At 54.9% G+C, this 14,653-nt stretch overlaps 1 protein-coding gene across 1 annotated transcript in view; it reads right to left on the minus strand.

Moving 5' to 3' along the window:
* Nucleotides 1-6: 6 nt before the first annotated feature.
* The window catches only part of PTGFRN (prostaglandin F2 receptor inhibitor), a 39,311-nt gene continuing 24,664 nt past the window's right edge, over nucleotides 7-14,653 (minus strand). The window contains exons 8-10 of the mRNA XM_012730016.1: nucleotides 7,974-8,081; nucleotides 3,827-4,132; nucleotides 7-1,656 (exon numbers count right to left, since the gene is read on the minus strand). Coding sequence (XP_012585470.1) covers nucleotides 1,490-1,656; nucleotides 3,827-4,132; nucleotides 7,974-8,081 — 581 coding nt within the window. The 3' untranslated portion in view covers nucleotides 7-1,489. The remainder of the gene's footprint in view (nucleotides 1,657-3,826; nucleotides 4,133-7,973; nucleotides 8,082-14,653) is intronic.

Consider the following 14,653-nt stretch of genomic DNA (forward strand, 5'->3'; position numbering starts at 1 on the left):
CCTGTGACAAAGCGCCGCATGCGGATGGCCATCGTTTTGTATTGCTTTATTGCTCAAACAAGGGGCTCTTCTCTCCTCTCTGGAAGCCAGAGCAGCGTCTTCACTGCAGGACCAGGGCAGAAGCACCGGGTGCAGTGGTGGTCAGAGCCAGCAGCGAGCCTCGGAAGCCCCCGGGGAAGCCGCCGGAGGTCAGTGCTCAGCCTGGGAGAGGCTCCAGGGGCGAAGAGCTTTTTGGATCTTTGTCCTCAGCCTGGGGGGGTGGAGGGTGGCGTGGACCCAACCGGCGGCTCCCTGATCTACTCTGTAGGCTGTTCACGTGGCAATGAACTGCTGGGTTTCCACCGTGCTCCTAACAGGGAAGCAATGCCCACCAGCCCCCTGTAGGGGGTTGTGAAACGACTTGAAGGACTGAAAAGGTCATGGGAAATGCACCGTTCTTCTAGGCAGTTTCTGATTCTGTGAAGTCAGCCTCGCAGGCAGCAATTTGCCTTCACATTATGGACCCCAAGTAGCCAGCGAAGGACGTGAGCTATCTGTGGGCCCCGGGGGCCCCTCGGTAGCCAAGGTCTCTTCTCCTGCAGAGGGCAGGCGAGAGGGATGGACGTGGCCTCATTCACCTGACACACGGGTCCCCTGACCGTTCCGGCTCCGGCTTCAGACCTGCACGCCCAGGACACCCGTCCTGCTCCCGGGCCCGAGGCAGCGGGCGCTCAAGCTTCCTCCCTTTCCTGTCCCAACCCCCTCTTCCTGCAGCCTCTGGCTGCCCTGGACAGAGGTGGCTGTGTATTTTTCTTCATATTCATTCTTAAGGCTAAGGTGGCGAGATAAGGTGCTCGGTGGAGAGCAAGTTCTAGATTCCAGGGCTGCCATTTCCGCACTCTCACATAAAGCAAGGTCGAAAGAAGTGGAAAGGGGGCAGAGAAGCAAAAAAAAAAAAAAAAAAAAAAGCATTTGGGCCCAAGAAGAAGTTACATACTACAAGTTTAGATCTCAAATGTCTAAACCCCTGAAAATAGGGGGTGGGATCAGGCCGTGGGAGCCACGGTCAGCCTCCGGCCGGGCCCACGTCGCCTCAAGCCGGGTTGGAGGGCCGCACTGGCCACCCTCGGCGAGAGCGGGCGGGTCCGTCCTCACCCAAGACCAAGAACTCCGAATGCCATCGCCCCTCCTCACTGCCACCCCTCGAAACGAAAGCTAGAAACACACACACGCCAGAGGATCTATAAACCAGTAGGAGAAAAAAATTAGACAAAGGTTAACCGTTAAAAAGCCGCAGCTGGGGGAACACAGGCTCCACTGTTCGCCGGAAAGTGCCGTGGAGGACGGCCGTTTGCAGGCAGCCCGCGCTCGGGGCTTGGCATGCCCGGGGGCGCGGCCACGTCCTGCCTGAGGTCGAGGGCCTGGTCGGCGCCACGCACGTCGCACTCAGGTCACTGCCCTCTGCTGCCCACGCTGCTCCCAGACGCCCCCGTCGGGTCCCGGCTCCGGCCTAGTCCATTTCCATGGACATGAGGCGGCGGCGCTCACGCCGGGTCTCCTGGACCTCCTTCTTACAGCACCAGTGGGAGCTGCAATACCCGATGAGGCAGGACAGGAGCCCGATGACGGTGGACAGGCCCACGCCGATCAGCAGGGGGTACTTGAAAGCGTTCAGCACTGGGAGGTGGAGGTCAAAGGAAGCTGGTTAGTGATAAGAGAAGACCCCCGTCCCGGCCAACACCAGGGAGCAACAGCTCCCGAGGGATTAGTCCCTTTGGTCTAGTACGGAGCTCCTAGACTTAACACGGTATTGTCTGTTGCACCTAGAACCGTCTTGTAAGTAGCAGCCAGCACCTAGCACCATTGGTAAGTAGCACCTAGCACCATCTTGTTTGTAGCACCTAGCACTGTCTTCTTGTAAGTAGCACCTAGCGCCGTCTTATAAGTTGCAACCAGCACCTAGCACCATCTGGTAAGTAGAACCTAGTACCTAGCACCATCTTATATGTAGCCCCTAGTACCTAGCACCATCTTGTAAGTAGCACCTAGTACCTACCACCATCTTATAAGTAGCACCAGCACATAGCACCATCTGGTAAGTAGCATCTAGCACCATGTTGTAAGCACCACCTAGCACCTATCATCATCTTGTAAGTAGCACCTAGCACCGTCTTATAAGTAGCACCCACCAACTAGCACCATCTGGTAAGTAGCACCTTGCACCTAGCACTGTCTTATACAGCACCTAGCACCATCTTGTTAGTAGCACCTAGCACTGCCTTGTAAGTATCACTCAGCATCTAGCACCATCTTTAAGCATCACTCAGTATATAGCACCATCTGGTAAGTAGCACCTAGCATCTAGCACCATCTTGTTAGTAGCACCTAACACCATCTTGTAAGTAGCACCTAGCACCATCTGGTAAGTAGCACCTAGTACCTAGTACCATCTGGTAAGCAGCACCTAGCACTGTCTTGTAAGTAGCACCTGGTACCTGGCACCGTCTTGTATATAACACCTAGCACTTAGCACAGTGCTTAAAACATAGCAGCTCTGCAGTATCTGTCCAAAAATGAGCAAATGTTTCTGCACCCAGCTCTGTGGTGGTGGGGGGGAACAGAAAAAAAGCTCTCATTCCATGTCCTTGAATGTCAACTTGCTTTTTAGAGTTTTGGCAGGAGATTGATTTTTAAAAGTCATTGTAAGGGCACTACACATTCAGTGGCAGATGCAGCCTTAAAAAAAAAAAAAAAACCAAAACACTGTGCATAAATCAATTCTATGCATCAAATAGCTGAAGTGTGCTGGGGAGCTATTTTAAGTAACGCTATAGTAAATTATCTAGCAAAGTGAATAATCACTCCCTTAACTTGTTTGTTAAATCTGGGTGTTCATATGGAATCATTCACACACGGAATCTCTAAGATGCAAATGTGGTGTTAGTGACAGAGTTTCAGGAATGCACAAACGTGTCCCCAGCCCACAAGCCCAAAGGCCAAGATCCTTCCCCACCCTGGGTGGACACTGGCCTTGTGGCAGGTGCTGGACAAGCCCCAGGCTTCAATGTCCTAACTCTCACAGGAGAGTACTGTCCCGTCTTACCAGAGAGGAAACAGAGCATCAGACAAGCTAAGTCAACTCAGGAGCTGGGGTGCTGATTCCAGTCTCCCCCAAACTGACATAGCACTAGGGAAACACCCTCAGAGGTGCTGACTAATCCTCGGAGGCCCCTGGATGTTTCCTCTCTCCATGTTGTTTTTCGATGTTTACTCTGAAGCTTTTAGTGGAGAAGACACGTTTCTTCTGAACCCAGGGAGAACAGCCCTGGTCCTGGGGTGCTCAGGGAGGGTGGAGGGGCCCTCCGACCGCTGAGTGAGGCTGACCCTGGCGGCTGGCATGGGCTAGCGAGGCCGGAGCTCCCTCTCTATCAGGGTTCCGTGACGACCCCCCACCATGCTAGGCACACAGGAGACCCTGCCTGTTCTAAGAAGCAGAGCTCCCAGGAGGGCTAGAGCAGCAGGGCCCCCCACGGCCTGGCGGGGACCCGGGCCCGAGCCAGGGTCCTCTGCGCCTCGGCCTGGCACGCGCACCTGGGCACACAGCAGGCTGGCCCGGAATCTACAGAGGAAACGCCTGCCACCCTGCCGGAGTCCGAGAGCCCTTCCGGAGGGCGCCTCGGCACGCGGCCCCAGAGCTGGGTGCTCGGCGGGGCTGCCCCTGCCCTTTGCGGGCCCAGGCGTGCCAGGGCGCAGAGAAAGCAGGCCTGCCGCGGCGCCTTCCGAACAAGGGCACTGGACAGCCCCGCCCCGAGGGAGACGGGCCCCGGGCCCCGGGAGAAACGCTTACCGTCCATCTTCACGGTGATAAAGATGGGCTTGGAGTGGACCTCGGCCTCTTTCTGCCAGGAGCCTGTTGGGGACTTGACCCACGGAGTCACGGAACAGTAGTAGTTGCCGAAGTCCTGGTCCTCGGAGCTGTGCACACGCAGCAGGAACTCCAGCGTGCTCACGCGCTCCAGGCTGAGGTCGCTCTTCCAGTCCCTCCGGGCAGTGCTCACGATGCCCCTCTGGTCCAGGGACGACAGGAGCACAGGCGCCTTGTCCAGGCCGAAGGAGTGCACCGCAAACCAGGACACGTCAAAGGCCATGTCGTCTGCGGGTGGGGAGCGACCAGAGCCGTCAGCCGCGGAACCGCCCTGACCACAGCCCTGGGTCTCAGGCGCCCCACGACCCCCCCACACGAGCAGCACGAACACACCTGTGCAAGGTCACACAGCCGGGGGGGGGGGCAGAGCGTGTGGCGTAACCCCAGGAGGCCAGGCCAGAGGAGGCTCCGGGGCTGGAGGCGTGACCATGCCGCCCCCGGCCACAGCACACAGGCAGCGGAGGCGACTAACAGGTGTCCTGCAGGACACGGGGCCTGACACGGGCGCGTACTGGGGGACACGGCACCTCTGTCTCCCACAGAAAGCGGGTCCTCGGACAGCTCAACAGAGGACCCGGGAAGCCACGCAGCGCAATGCACACACCGGAAGCCGTCGCCAGCGCGGAGCGGGCTGTTAGGCTGAGGTAGTTCTGCCTCCTGCAGAGAGGCTTCGGCCCAGGACGAGACGGGCAAAATTGCGAAGCTGAGCAGACCGGACGCGGTCTAACAGTCCCGAAGAGTGAGGCCGCCTCGGAGGGGCTCTGACAAATCCAGGTGCAGTAAAATAAGGACCAAGAGGAGGGAGGTGTGGGGGGCGAGTGGGGTCCTCAGAGAGTGGGCGCAGGGCGCGTGTCACAGACGCTGCCCACCGACACCAGCTGAGTGGGGCCTGAGACCCCTCAGCAGGCCAGGGGATGTGGGGGCGTCGGCAGCCCTGCATCTGCAGTGGCCTGGGGGGTGACTCGGTAAAACTGAACCCCAGAAAGCACAGGATACGGGGAGAGCACCCAGATGCTTTCCTATCCAGGGAGGAATCGCACAAAGCTAAAGAAAGGATCCCACAAAATGACCCCAGTGGCGACTCCTTGCAACTCAGTCCAAGACTGCCAGTGGCCGCAGGCAAATCGCCCCGTGCTCGTGATGACAGGACTCCACTCCTCTCCTCCCCGTCCACCCACGGAGGCACGCGGGCATAAAACGTGCTTGTTCCCAGCACGGAGCTCAACTCTCGCCTCGGGGGCCAGCTCCGGGGGTGGAGGGAGAGCCCTGGCGTCCCCGCAGTCACGGACGACCCAGTCACCGTGTCCCGTACTCGTGCCCAGACACCCCCCTAAGCTGTACAGGGCGGTGGGCAGGCTGCCCGGGCCAGGGCCAGACTGCCCTTGCTAATCACCTGACTCAAGTTCACGGCGATGTCGTTACCTCGTTGTTAAATGGCACGACAAGAGCGCCCATGTGGAATTAGTAATCTTACAAACTGCCGAGAACAGCACCTGGAATGCAGAATGTGCTCGGTAAAAGCCGGCTGCCGTGAACGTCCTTATCTTCCTGGCACAACTCAGTGACTACAGGTACAGACGAGCCGCGCACGACCAGCTCAAGGGGAAACAGAACCCCCACGCAGAGATCCGAGCGCAACTCTGACTGTCCAAAAATGTAGCCACGGTCATCTCGTGGATTGGCTTTGGGGCCCCTCCTGGATTCCGAAACCCCTGGCCCTCGGCTCCTCTATCTATAGAGTCGGCAGCCGAATCAGTTAGCTGAATCTGAGAACACAGAGGCTGTGGACAGAGAAACACCTGCTCAGAAGTGGACGGCACCGTTTACGCCCCGGTCACTCAGGGGCCACCTGTAGACGGGGCGTCACTGCCCGCGGCAGACGCGCCAGTGCCCACCCAGAGCAGCCTCGGTGCTGAGCCGCCCTGCAGGTGTCACTACGGAGCTCCCCAGCCTGCGGCTTCCCCAGGGGCTGCAGCGGCCAGCAGCCAGCTCCTGGAGGTGCATCTGGACATTAAGAGCAGCTGGTGACTGACAGATGGAGTCCATCAGGGCCCAGTCCCTCCCTTCGGGCAGCCCCGCTCTGGGGCCCCAGCCGAGTACAGAGCTCCCCGCGGGCGGCTACGACCTGCGTCCAGTCACACCTCTGCCCGGCTGCTTCCCTGCTCCATCTGGAGCCCCCCACCCCCCACCCCCGCGCAGTTTTCCGGAGAGCACAGCCTCAGTCAGGAGCTTGAGATCAGTCAGGCTCGTCTCAGGCCCGGCCGGGCCAGCACCGACCTCCGCCGCCCTCCCTGCCCCAGGCCAGCCCCTCCTCCACCTCGGCAGCTCGCCCCTCTCCAAAACAGAGGCCCGCACCGCCCCCCGGCATGCGAGGGACCCCAAATGATGACTTGTGTTTAATCGCTCAGCATCTTCTCCCCACACCGCCCAGGAGAGCAAAGTTCTGGAAAATGGTGCTCTGCACGCTTGCAGCTGCCCGGAGCGCCGGTTCCCCTGAGGGAGGGACGCCTAGGTGAAGGGTAAGACCGGTGAGCTGTGGACTCAGCGACAGAGCACCTCCACCTTTACCTCTGACACATCCTAATACGCTTTAGGGGTGAGACGGGGGCCAGGTGAGCCCACACTTTCGCAGGTCTCCCCGGCGTCTCCTGCTTCCACCTTCACTTCGCTCCTGAAGCCTGCCCTGGGCCCCCAGTTCCTGCACCCCAGGTACAGACATGGCAGTTCACCTGAGCGCCCCCCCAAACAGAACCAACCACGCCACCAGTTCGGTTCAGCGTTTTCCACTGCTTCCGTCAGCCAGCAGGCCCTTCTTCCTTTCCTACCTAAGCTCGAGCATGTTCAGGTTCTGGAGACCAATTCCCGGCCCGAGCAGCTAGTTCACAGGTGTCCACGCCAGCCCAGGCCAGCTCTGGCCACCAGCTTCCCCGCCACTCAGCCGGGCCCCTTTGTTTGCTACCTGCACAGTGGCCACAGAGCCCGCAGGACGAGACACTGTCCCACCCCATCCTTAGAAAATGCCGGCTGGACTTCAGCTCTGCCCCGCTGAAGCTTCCCCGCGGGCCTGCAGGAGCCAGCCCCCAGCGAGCCGTCCAGACCCTGGCTCTCCTCCGCTGGATGTGGGCCCCGGCTCGGGGCCTCACGCTGGCTCCGTGACCACTGCCTTGGCTTGTCATCTGCCCTTTAATAGTGACCCCCAGTTTGCTCCCAGGTCCCCAAGCCCAGTGGCTTCTGCACAGAATTCTGGGAAGTCCATACAACTCAGCTTTTTTGGAAAGGTACAAATCTTGGAGAGCCTGGCTCTGTCTGTGACGGGGTGCAGGGTGGGGCACAGACACCAGGTCGAGCACAGAGAGGACGCCCCAGACAGCGCGCCCGGCTCCTGTGGGCCCTCAGGGGAGGTGGAGGTGGGCACAGCGCTGCTCGGCAGCGGAGACCCCTGGGTGCCCCCACTGTTCTCCCAAACCCTGAGGGCCTCAGAGTGGCGCAGGCAGAACCGGTCACCGCAGGGTCCAGCCGAGGTTGTGCAAGGCTCCGCCCACGACTTGCTGGGGCCACGAAAGATGGACAGAGGCGTCCTGGGAATGTGAGTGCTCTAGTGCCCTGGCCACTGGCTTCTTGTCTACTCTGCTGCATACTTCAGGGCTAGCTGCTCTCTGGCACTATGCTGCATGGTGTTTCCTCTCTGCTCCTTAATGAGGCTAAGGGCGGACTCTGAGGGTGGGCTGGAGCATCTGTTCACTCCTCCAGTTCCAGCATCTAAGCAGCACCTGCACGTAGAAGCTCAATGCAAAGCTGATGAACCCGTGAGTGAAAGACAGGAGCTCCGCCAGCTTGAAGCAATCCCAGCGGGCTCCGGGTCATCCCAGCGTCCGTCCCACAAGGACCCCAGCGGCTCCCAATGCATCCGTCCCACAAGGGTTTATTAGACACCTGATGAATGCAGTCACTACACCGGCGGGTTGCGGACCGGCGGACACGCGGACCCCTGACCTCCACGCGTGTCACAGTGGGGGGAGAAACACCCCCAGGAAGCAAGGTGGGGAGGAGGAAGGAGGGAGAGAGGTACCTGGATCCAGCGCGGCTCCTTCCACAGAGATGATGCAGAACAGCTTGATCAGCTCCCCCCTCACGACGGACGGCGTGTCTGAGTGCACGGACGCGTTGAATACAGGGCCTGCAAGACCGGGGGCTTCGTGAGGCCCTGCGCTTTGGCTGAGATCCTACTCTTAGTCCCTTTCTTGTGTGTGTGTGCATTTTTAAGAGTGATTTATACATACAAGAACTAGGGTGCAGACTACAGGTTGGGGTGGGAGTGAGAGGATTCCCCAGAGACAGAGTGGGGAGCAGAACAGGTGGGTCTACTGAAATACACTGCTGAGAGGAGCAGCAGGGAGCCAGGAGAGGTCTGCTGCGCCCTGTGGGTCACTCCTTGGCCGGGGATCGAACTCGTGCTGCAGTGGTGGCTGTGCTGATATTTAATTGCTAGGCCACCAGGGAGGCCCTAGTGGTCCTTCCAATGAGCATCTAATGGTGGCTCTCTTTGCTCGGAACTGAACTAAACACTAACCAAAATGGGATTCTAAGTTGGTTTTCTTCTATCCGAGACACACGCATTGGCACAGCTGAGGTAACAACCCAAAGAGAACCTTTCTAGAGAAGATTAACTTTGCTCCTGTTTTTTCTTGACCACGTCTTCTCTGATGGCAACTAACAGTCTCACATGGAGGCCACCCCAGCTCTCTCCCTGGTACAGTCTGGCTTGTCCTGGTCCCCTGGTTCACTACCGGCCTCGGGCCGTGAGGGGGGATGGATCAGGACGGAAGAGGCCATCCTGCCCGGGTGCAGCGAGAGACCCCTTTGCGCTGGGTGCTGAGCACAGGGCCTGCTTGATAGCAGGTGGGAAGCCACCTGCCCCATTCCTGCAGCCGGCCCGGGAACTGCCTGCCTTTTATAAAACCCCTTTTGGGCTCACGTTTCAGTGAAAGCATCACAGCTTTATGTCAACCTAATCCTAAGAGCCTGATATTTGTCTTATCCCAATTCTGAATATCTAGGAATAGGCAAAGCCGAAGAAGCTTCCAGATTATTCACCCTATGGGATTTTATTCAGTTCTCCTGGGAAACAAAGACAGGTGGCCTTGAACACTGATTCTGAAACTCGTCAGGCTCTAAGAGTACAGGGGGTGCTACCTTTTAAACTGGGGTACCAGAAAGGAAAAGGAACTAGCCTAACACCTAGAAGAAACACTCACAGAAAGAGTTCACTAGAAGGTCACACAAGCCGAAGGGACCGAGACTCTAAAAGACTGTATTTTCATTTCAACAGAGCAGCAGGTGAACTCAGGAGACAGCTTCCAGCCACCAAGTACCCCCTCACCTGCGTTCTTCAGGGAGGAAGGTGAGGGTGTTATGAGCATGGGGAGCCGGGGGCGGGGGGTGCAGCCCTGGGTCCTCCGAGAGGTCTGATTAGCCGACCACAGCAGCCGGGGGCTGGACTCCAGGCTACCATGAACCTCACAGGAGAAGAGCCCCAGGGAACGGGAAACAGAGGCAGGCCGCGTGAGCTGGCCGCCTGATCTACTTCGGGGCGTGAGGTCCTTCCGGCAACTCAACGCCCAGCCGTGACTCCTGGGGGCCTCAGCGTTGGACTCACTGGGTGCAGAGCGACGACGTGGCAAAGCCAGAGGCTCTGAGTCGGCTTAGTAGGAGCCGAGGGGACTTTGCCCCGTCTACCTGTGAGTACAGGTTAGTAGACCGGGGTGAGTTTTCTTCTCTGACTAGAAATTTCTTGGTTCTCTGATACAGTTAATTAAAGGGTTCAGATTCCCTCCAAGAGAGCTCAGAATGATAAAACAAAGAAATCCTCACTATCGGGTTGAGTTCCTATTAATTTGAAACAGCAAAGACAGACCTGCTTCCTTTGGACAGATTGTGCTTCCCTCCCCCCCCCCCCCCCATATTCCCCAAGAAAACTCCAAATGCCTTCTAGGTCATAAGTTACAGTTCTCATTTCCCCGGCGGCTCACGACTGTGGGAACAACGGGGTATTTGTGCTGCTGTTTACCATGCAGATGAGGGCCGGGGAAAGACCTTCGTTGTGAGCTAGTCACAGCAGTGGGTTTCCTGGTAATGAAATCAACAACTCACTGTTAATGTGGGTCATTATCCCAGGCTTAGAAATATTTTTATTATGGTCAATTTCTGTAGTAATGCTGTTTCTGTGAGGAGATTTGTCTGGCTAACTTCACCGATGACAGGGGAAGGCATGGAGGGGGGGTGAGTGAGCCACCAGACAGCACGCAGACCCCTATTCCTCTTCTACGGGAACTGGAGATTTGACATACAATTTAGTCCACTTAGCTTTTAAAGACAAACATTGATGCAAGACAACAGACCCTGAACTCCAACCCCTGAAAAAGCTGTTCTCCGCAGTATTTTTTTGAAAGTCAAAATGGCACTCACTCTGCAGCCCCACCAAAGGAGTGGGTGCTACCCAGACCTACTTCTCATTAAGGCCGATGTTTTCCTGGGATTTGTGATAACGTAGAAAATGCTGATCTTAAAATATTCAAAGGAGGAGGGGGCGGGGAACATCATCAAATTGCACATACAGTCTGATCTCAAGGTCATGAAGAAAACACTTGAGGGAGAAACTGGAGAGAGAGAAGCAACACGAGCGAGCTGTCTGGCTGGTAGGTTACGGGGGTTGGCTTTTCCTTCTTTCTGCTCAACTGTATTTTCAAAATTTCTCTCTCTCTCTCTTTTGTTTTAAAGATTTATTTATTTATGCAGGGGTACAGGCCAGAGGTGCAGGGGTGGTGAGAGGCTTCACCAGAGACAGAGTGAGGTGCAGAACAGGCCGACCAACAAAGGACACTGCTGAGGGGAGCAGCGGGCGGGTCAGGAGAGGTCTGCTGTGTCCTGTGGGTCACCTCCGGGGCTGGGGATCGAACTCACACTGAAGCAGCTGCAGCCAGCTTGCAGAGCTGCGTCCTAACCCGTTGCGCCACCAGGGAGGGGCCCAACTTTTCTCTCTTAAGGACAAAACTTTATTTTATTCTTGTAAAAAGCCAAAACCTTTCACGCCATCACATTTAAACATTGTCCCCCCTGACACTGAGTCAGAAAAGGTCACAGCTCAGGGAAACATCATCCTTATACCAACAGGACGGTGCCCTGAAACTGGGGGCCAGGAAGGTGGACACTGAGCACAGGCCTTGCCGTGCTCAGCGGACTGGTAAGAGTGAAGACTCTTCGGTACCAAGTCTCTATCTGCTGGGCGCTATTCAGGGTTAGGACGCTGCGCTGGGTGCCGAATTGTCAGCAACATCTCTTAATTAAACGGTGAACCAGCCACCACAACTCCATGATCAAATTACATCAAACCTTAAGCATCCATTCAACCTGGAAGCCACAGTGATGTTTTTCTGTTTTCCTGAGATTTAAAGCGTTGAGAGATTTGATGCCCATTCCTCACACAGGAATACATACAAAAGATTTTGTCTCCTCTCTTCCTCCTAACAGTTTTAAAGAAACATCAAGTCACAAATGTAAAGCAAGACATGAAGAAATAAAGCCACGAAGGAGAAATCAACTCTTGCAGGCAGCAAGACAGGCATACAAATGCAGGACAAAGCAGCCCATCATTTTCTGATCTCAGCAGGCACAGAAAAAACACAGGTAACACCCAACGCCTCCTTGAAGTAAAAATAGTCAACAAACTAGGAATGAAAGGAGATTGCCCCAACGCCCTAAGAGCCATCTGAGAAACCCATAGCTGCCATGACACTGAGTGGTAACAGGTATAAGACTTTCCCCTAAGATCAGGAACAAGACAAAGTTATCCCCTTGTACCGTGACTTCCCGGCTCTGTGCTGGAGGTTGTATGTGGTCAGGGTGACGAGATAAGAAAAAGAAAGAAGGTATTTATCCAGCATGGAGAAAATAAAAGCTATCTCAGCAAGGTGACAGGACACGAGATCAATATAGAAATGAGCTGTGTTTGTTTACACTTGCCATGAACAAATTGGAAAGGCCATGAAGAAAGCAGTTCTTTTTATAGTACCACAAAGAATAAAATATAAAACTAAATTTAATGGGGCATAGTCACAATTTATACGTTAACAACTACAAAACACCACTGCTGGAAATTAAAGACCTAAAGAAATGGAAATATTCCTTATAGTCACAGCTTGGAAGACAACTGCTGGCAATACTCCCAAATGGAATGAAAAATCCGACATGTTTCCGATCAAAGACTCCACTGTCTTCTTCTGCAGAAAGTAATGGGCTGATCTTAAAATCCGTATGGAGTAGCATGGGACCCGGAGTGGCCAAAATGATCTTGAAAAGGAACAAAGGCATAAGAAACAAACTCCTTGATTTCAAAACCTACTGCAGGGTTTCGTAACCACACAAGATGGTACTGGTATACAGACAGAAATACAGGCGAGTGGGGCCGACTGGGAGCTCACACGTCAACCCTGGTAATCATGGGAAGTGGCTTCATCAATGTGCAAGACCAGACAGTGCGGAGAAGTGCTTTTTACCACGTGGTACTAAGGTGACACCAGCGGATCCACATGCTAAAGGACAGCACCAAACTATTTCCTTACGCCATCCACAGAAATTAACTCCAAATGGAGCATACGATGAACCCTAAGAGTTAAAACTAGAAGGCTCTCCGAAGAAAGACGTTAAGAGTATCTCGCCACAAGCTTGGCTTAGGCAATGGAGTTTCAGAGATATAACGCCAAGACGGTAAGTAAAACATGATAAAATGGATGATCAAAATGCAGAACTTGGGTGTTTCAAGATTCTCACCATTAAGATATAGAAAAAACAAAACAACTCCCCAGAGTGGGAGAAGCTATTTTCAGATCCCATCTCTGATAATGGACTTGTATACAGACATAGTTATGAGCAACAATAAAACAATAAAAAGACAAATCTGAACATGGGCAAGTGATCTGAAAGACATTTCCCCAAAGAAGATGTACACATTACCGACAACCACATGCAAAGATCCTCAAAATAATTACCATTAGGGAAATCAGATTTAAAAAAGCACAATAAAAAAAGTCCACCAGTGTGGGTTCCTGTGAGCTGGCTACTAGCGGGCCAGTATGTGCTGTCCACGAATCCCAGCAGGACATGCCTTGGCCACCTGCGGAGCTCAGCACGTATCCCAGGCAGGCCCGGGACGCCTCGGCTGTGTCGGCCTGATTACCTGCCAATCTCCATGGCGGTCTTGGGTTCACTCTGCCTGTGATAACATCATACTTTGCTGACACAAATGTGTCTGACACGCGGTCACGATGTCCCCTCCCTGTCCCTTGTAACACTTTGTCACTTTGTCCTCCATTCCTATCCCACCCTCCAGACCCCATTCCTCATACCACTGTTGCGTGATCCGCTTTACTAGCCTGCGTGTTTTCAACAAATGCACAAGAACGTCTGCTCCAGTGGCAGAGTCTGGCCTTGCACACTAGTTCCATGACTGGTCTGTCCCTCAGTGCATTGGCACTGCTTCACGTGGCAACCAAGTTCCTGTGTAACACACTGGGTTGGCTAGAATAAAGGATGTAGGGAACACCAGGGCCCGTGCACTTGTGGAGAAATTAGGCTCCCAACCCACGGCTAGTGCAGCGGCTCTGGAAAGCAGTCTGGCTGTTCCTTAAAGAGTTCTTCATCAGAGTTACCACACAGACCCTGTATTGCTCCCATGAGAAATAAAAGTTACAGCTGCACACAAACAATCTTTTAAATATTAAAAACATATATTTATTTATGTACATAAGAACTGGGGTACAGGCCAGAGCTGTGGGGGGCAAGAGGACCTACCAGAGACAGAGTGGGGAGCAGAACAGGCAATCTACTGAAGCACACTGCTGAGGGGAGCAGCAGGGAGACAGAAGAGGTCTGCTGCACCCTGTGGGTCACCTCCCTGGCGGGGGATTGAGCTCGTGCTACAGGGGCTGCAGATAGCTCCAGAGTGCTGCGCTCTAACCCGCTGCGCCACCAGGGGGTCCTCGTAGGCAGAGGGTGGACCCAGCCTGAGTGTCCTTCAGTGGATGAACAGAGTGTGGAATGAGAAATTATTCAGGCATAAACAAGGCATGAGGTCCCGCGGGCGCCGGCGCAGGGACCGCAGGATAGGTGTGCGCACAGGTGTGTAGTCAGCGACGCCAACGAGGGTGTGCAGGTACACTCGCTGACACGAGCACGGGGGAGATCGCCGAGCGCATTTCTCCGAGCACGGACCTAAGGTGACGGTGACCCCACGCACACCTGCCCCGGCACTGACGGCCTGAAAGCCCTGTGGCAGTAACAGCCGAGCGCAAGGCCACTCCTTGCACCACCCCCTTCCCGTGAAGTTCATGGAAGAGGCGAGTCTGGAGGGAGAGCAGGGCCCCAGCAGCTGCCAGGGCTGGGGGAGGGGGCGCTCTTCATGGGTCTGGAGTTTCTTTCCTGAGTAATTCAAAAGTCTGGAATTAGGTCATGGGGATGGCTGTGCAATTGTGGATCGGTTAAAAACTCGCCGAATCTTACACTTCAAATGGGTAATTTTTTTTATTATAATATTTTCCCATCATTTTGTACCTTTTCCTATCTCAGTTGTAATCCCGTGGGCGTCCCATCACCAACTCACCCGTGTGCCATCACCATAGTCCCATGCACCATTTACCCCCATGGGTAAATTTTGTGGTGAGGTAATGGTATCTCAAAAAAGCTATTATTAAAAAA

This window comes from Condylura cristata, unplaced genomic scaffold (genome assembly GCF_000260355.1).
Source record: "Condylura cristata isolate star-nosed mole 26May11 unplaced genomic scaffold, ConCri1.0 scaffold00026, whole genome shotgun sequence".
Taxonomy (NCBI): Eukaryota; Metazoa; Chordata; class Mammalia; order Eulipotyphla; family Talpidae; genus Condylura; species Condylura cristata.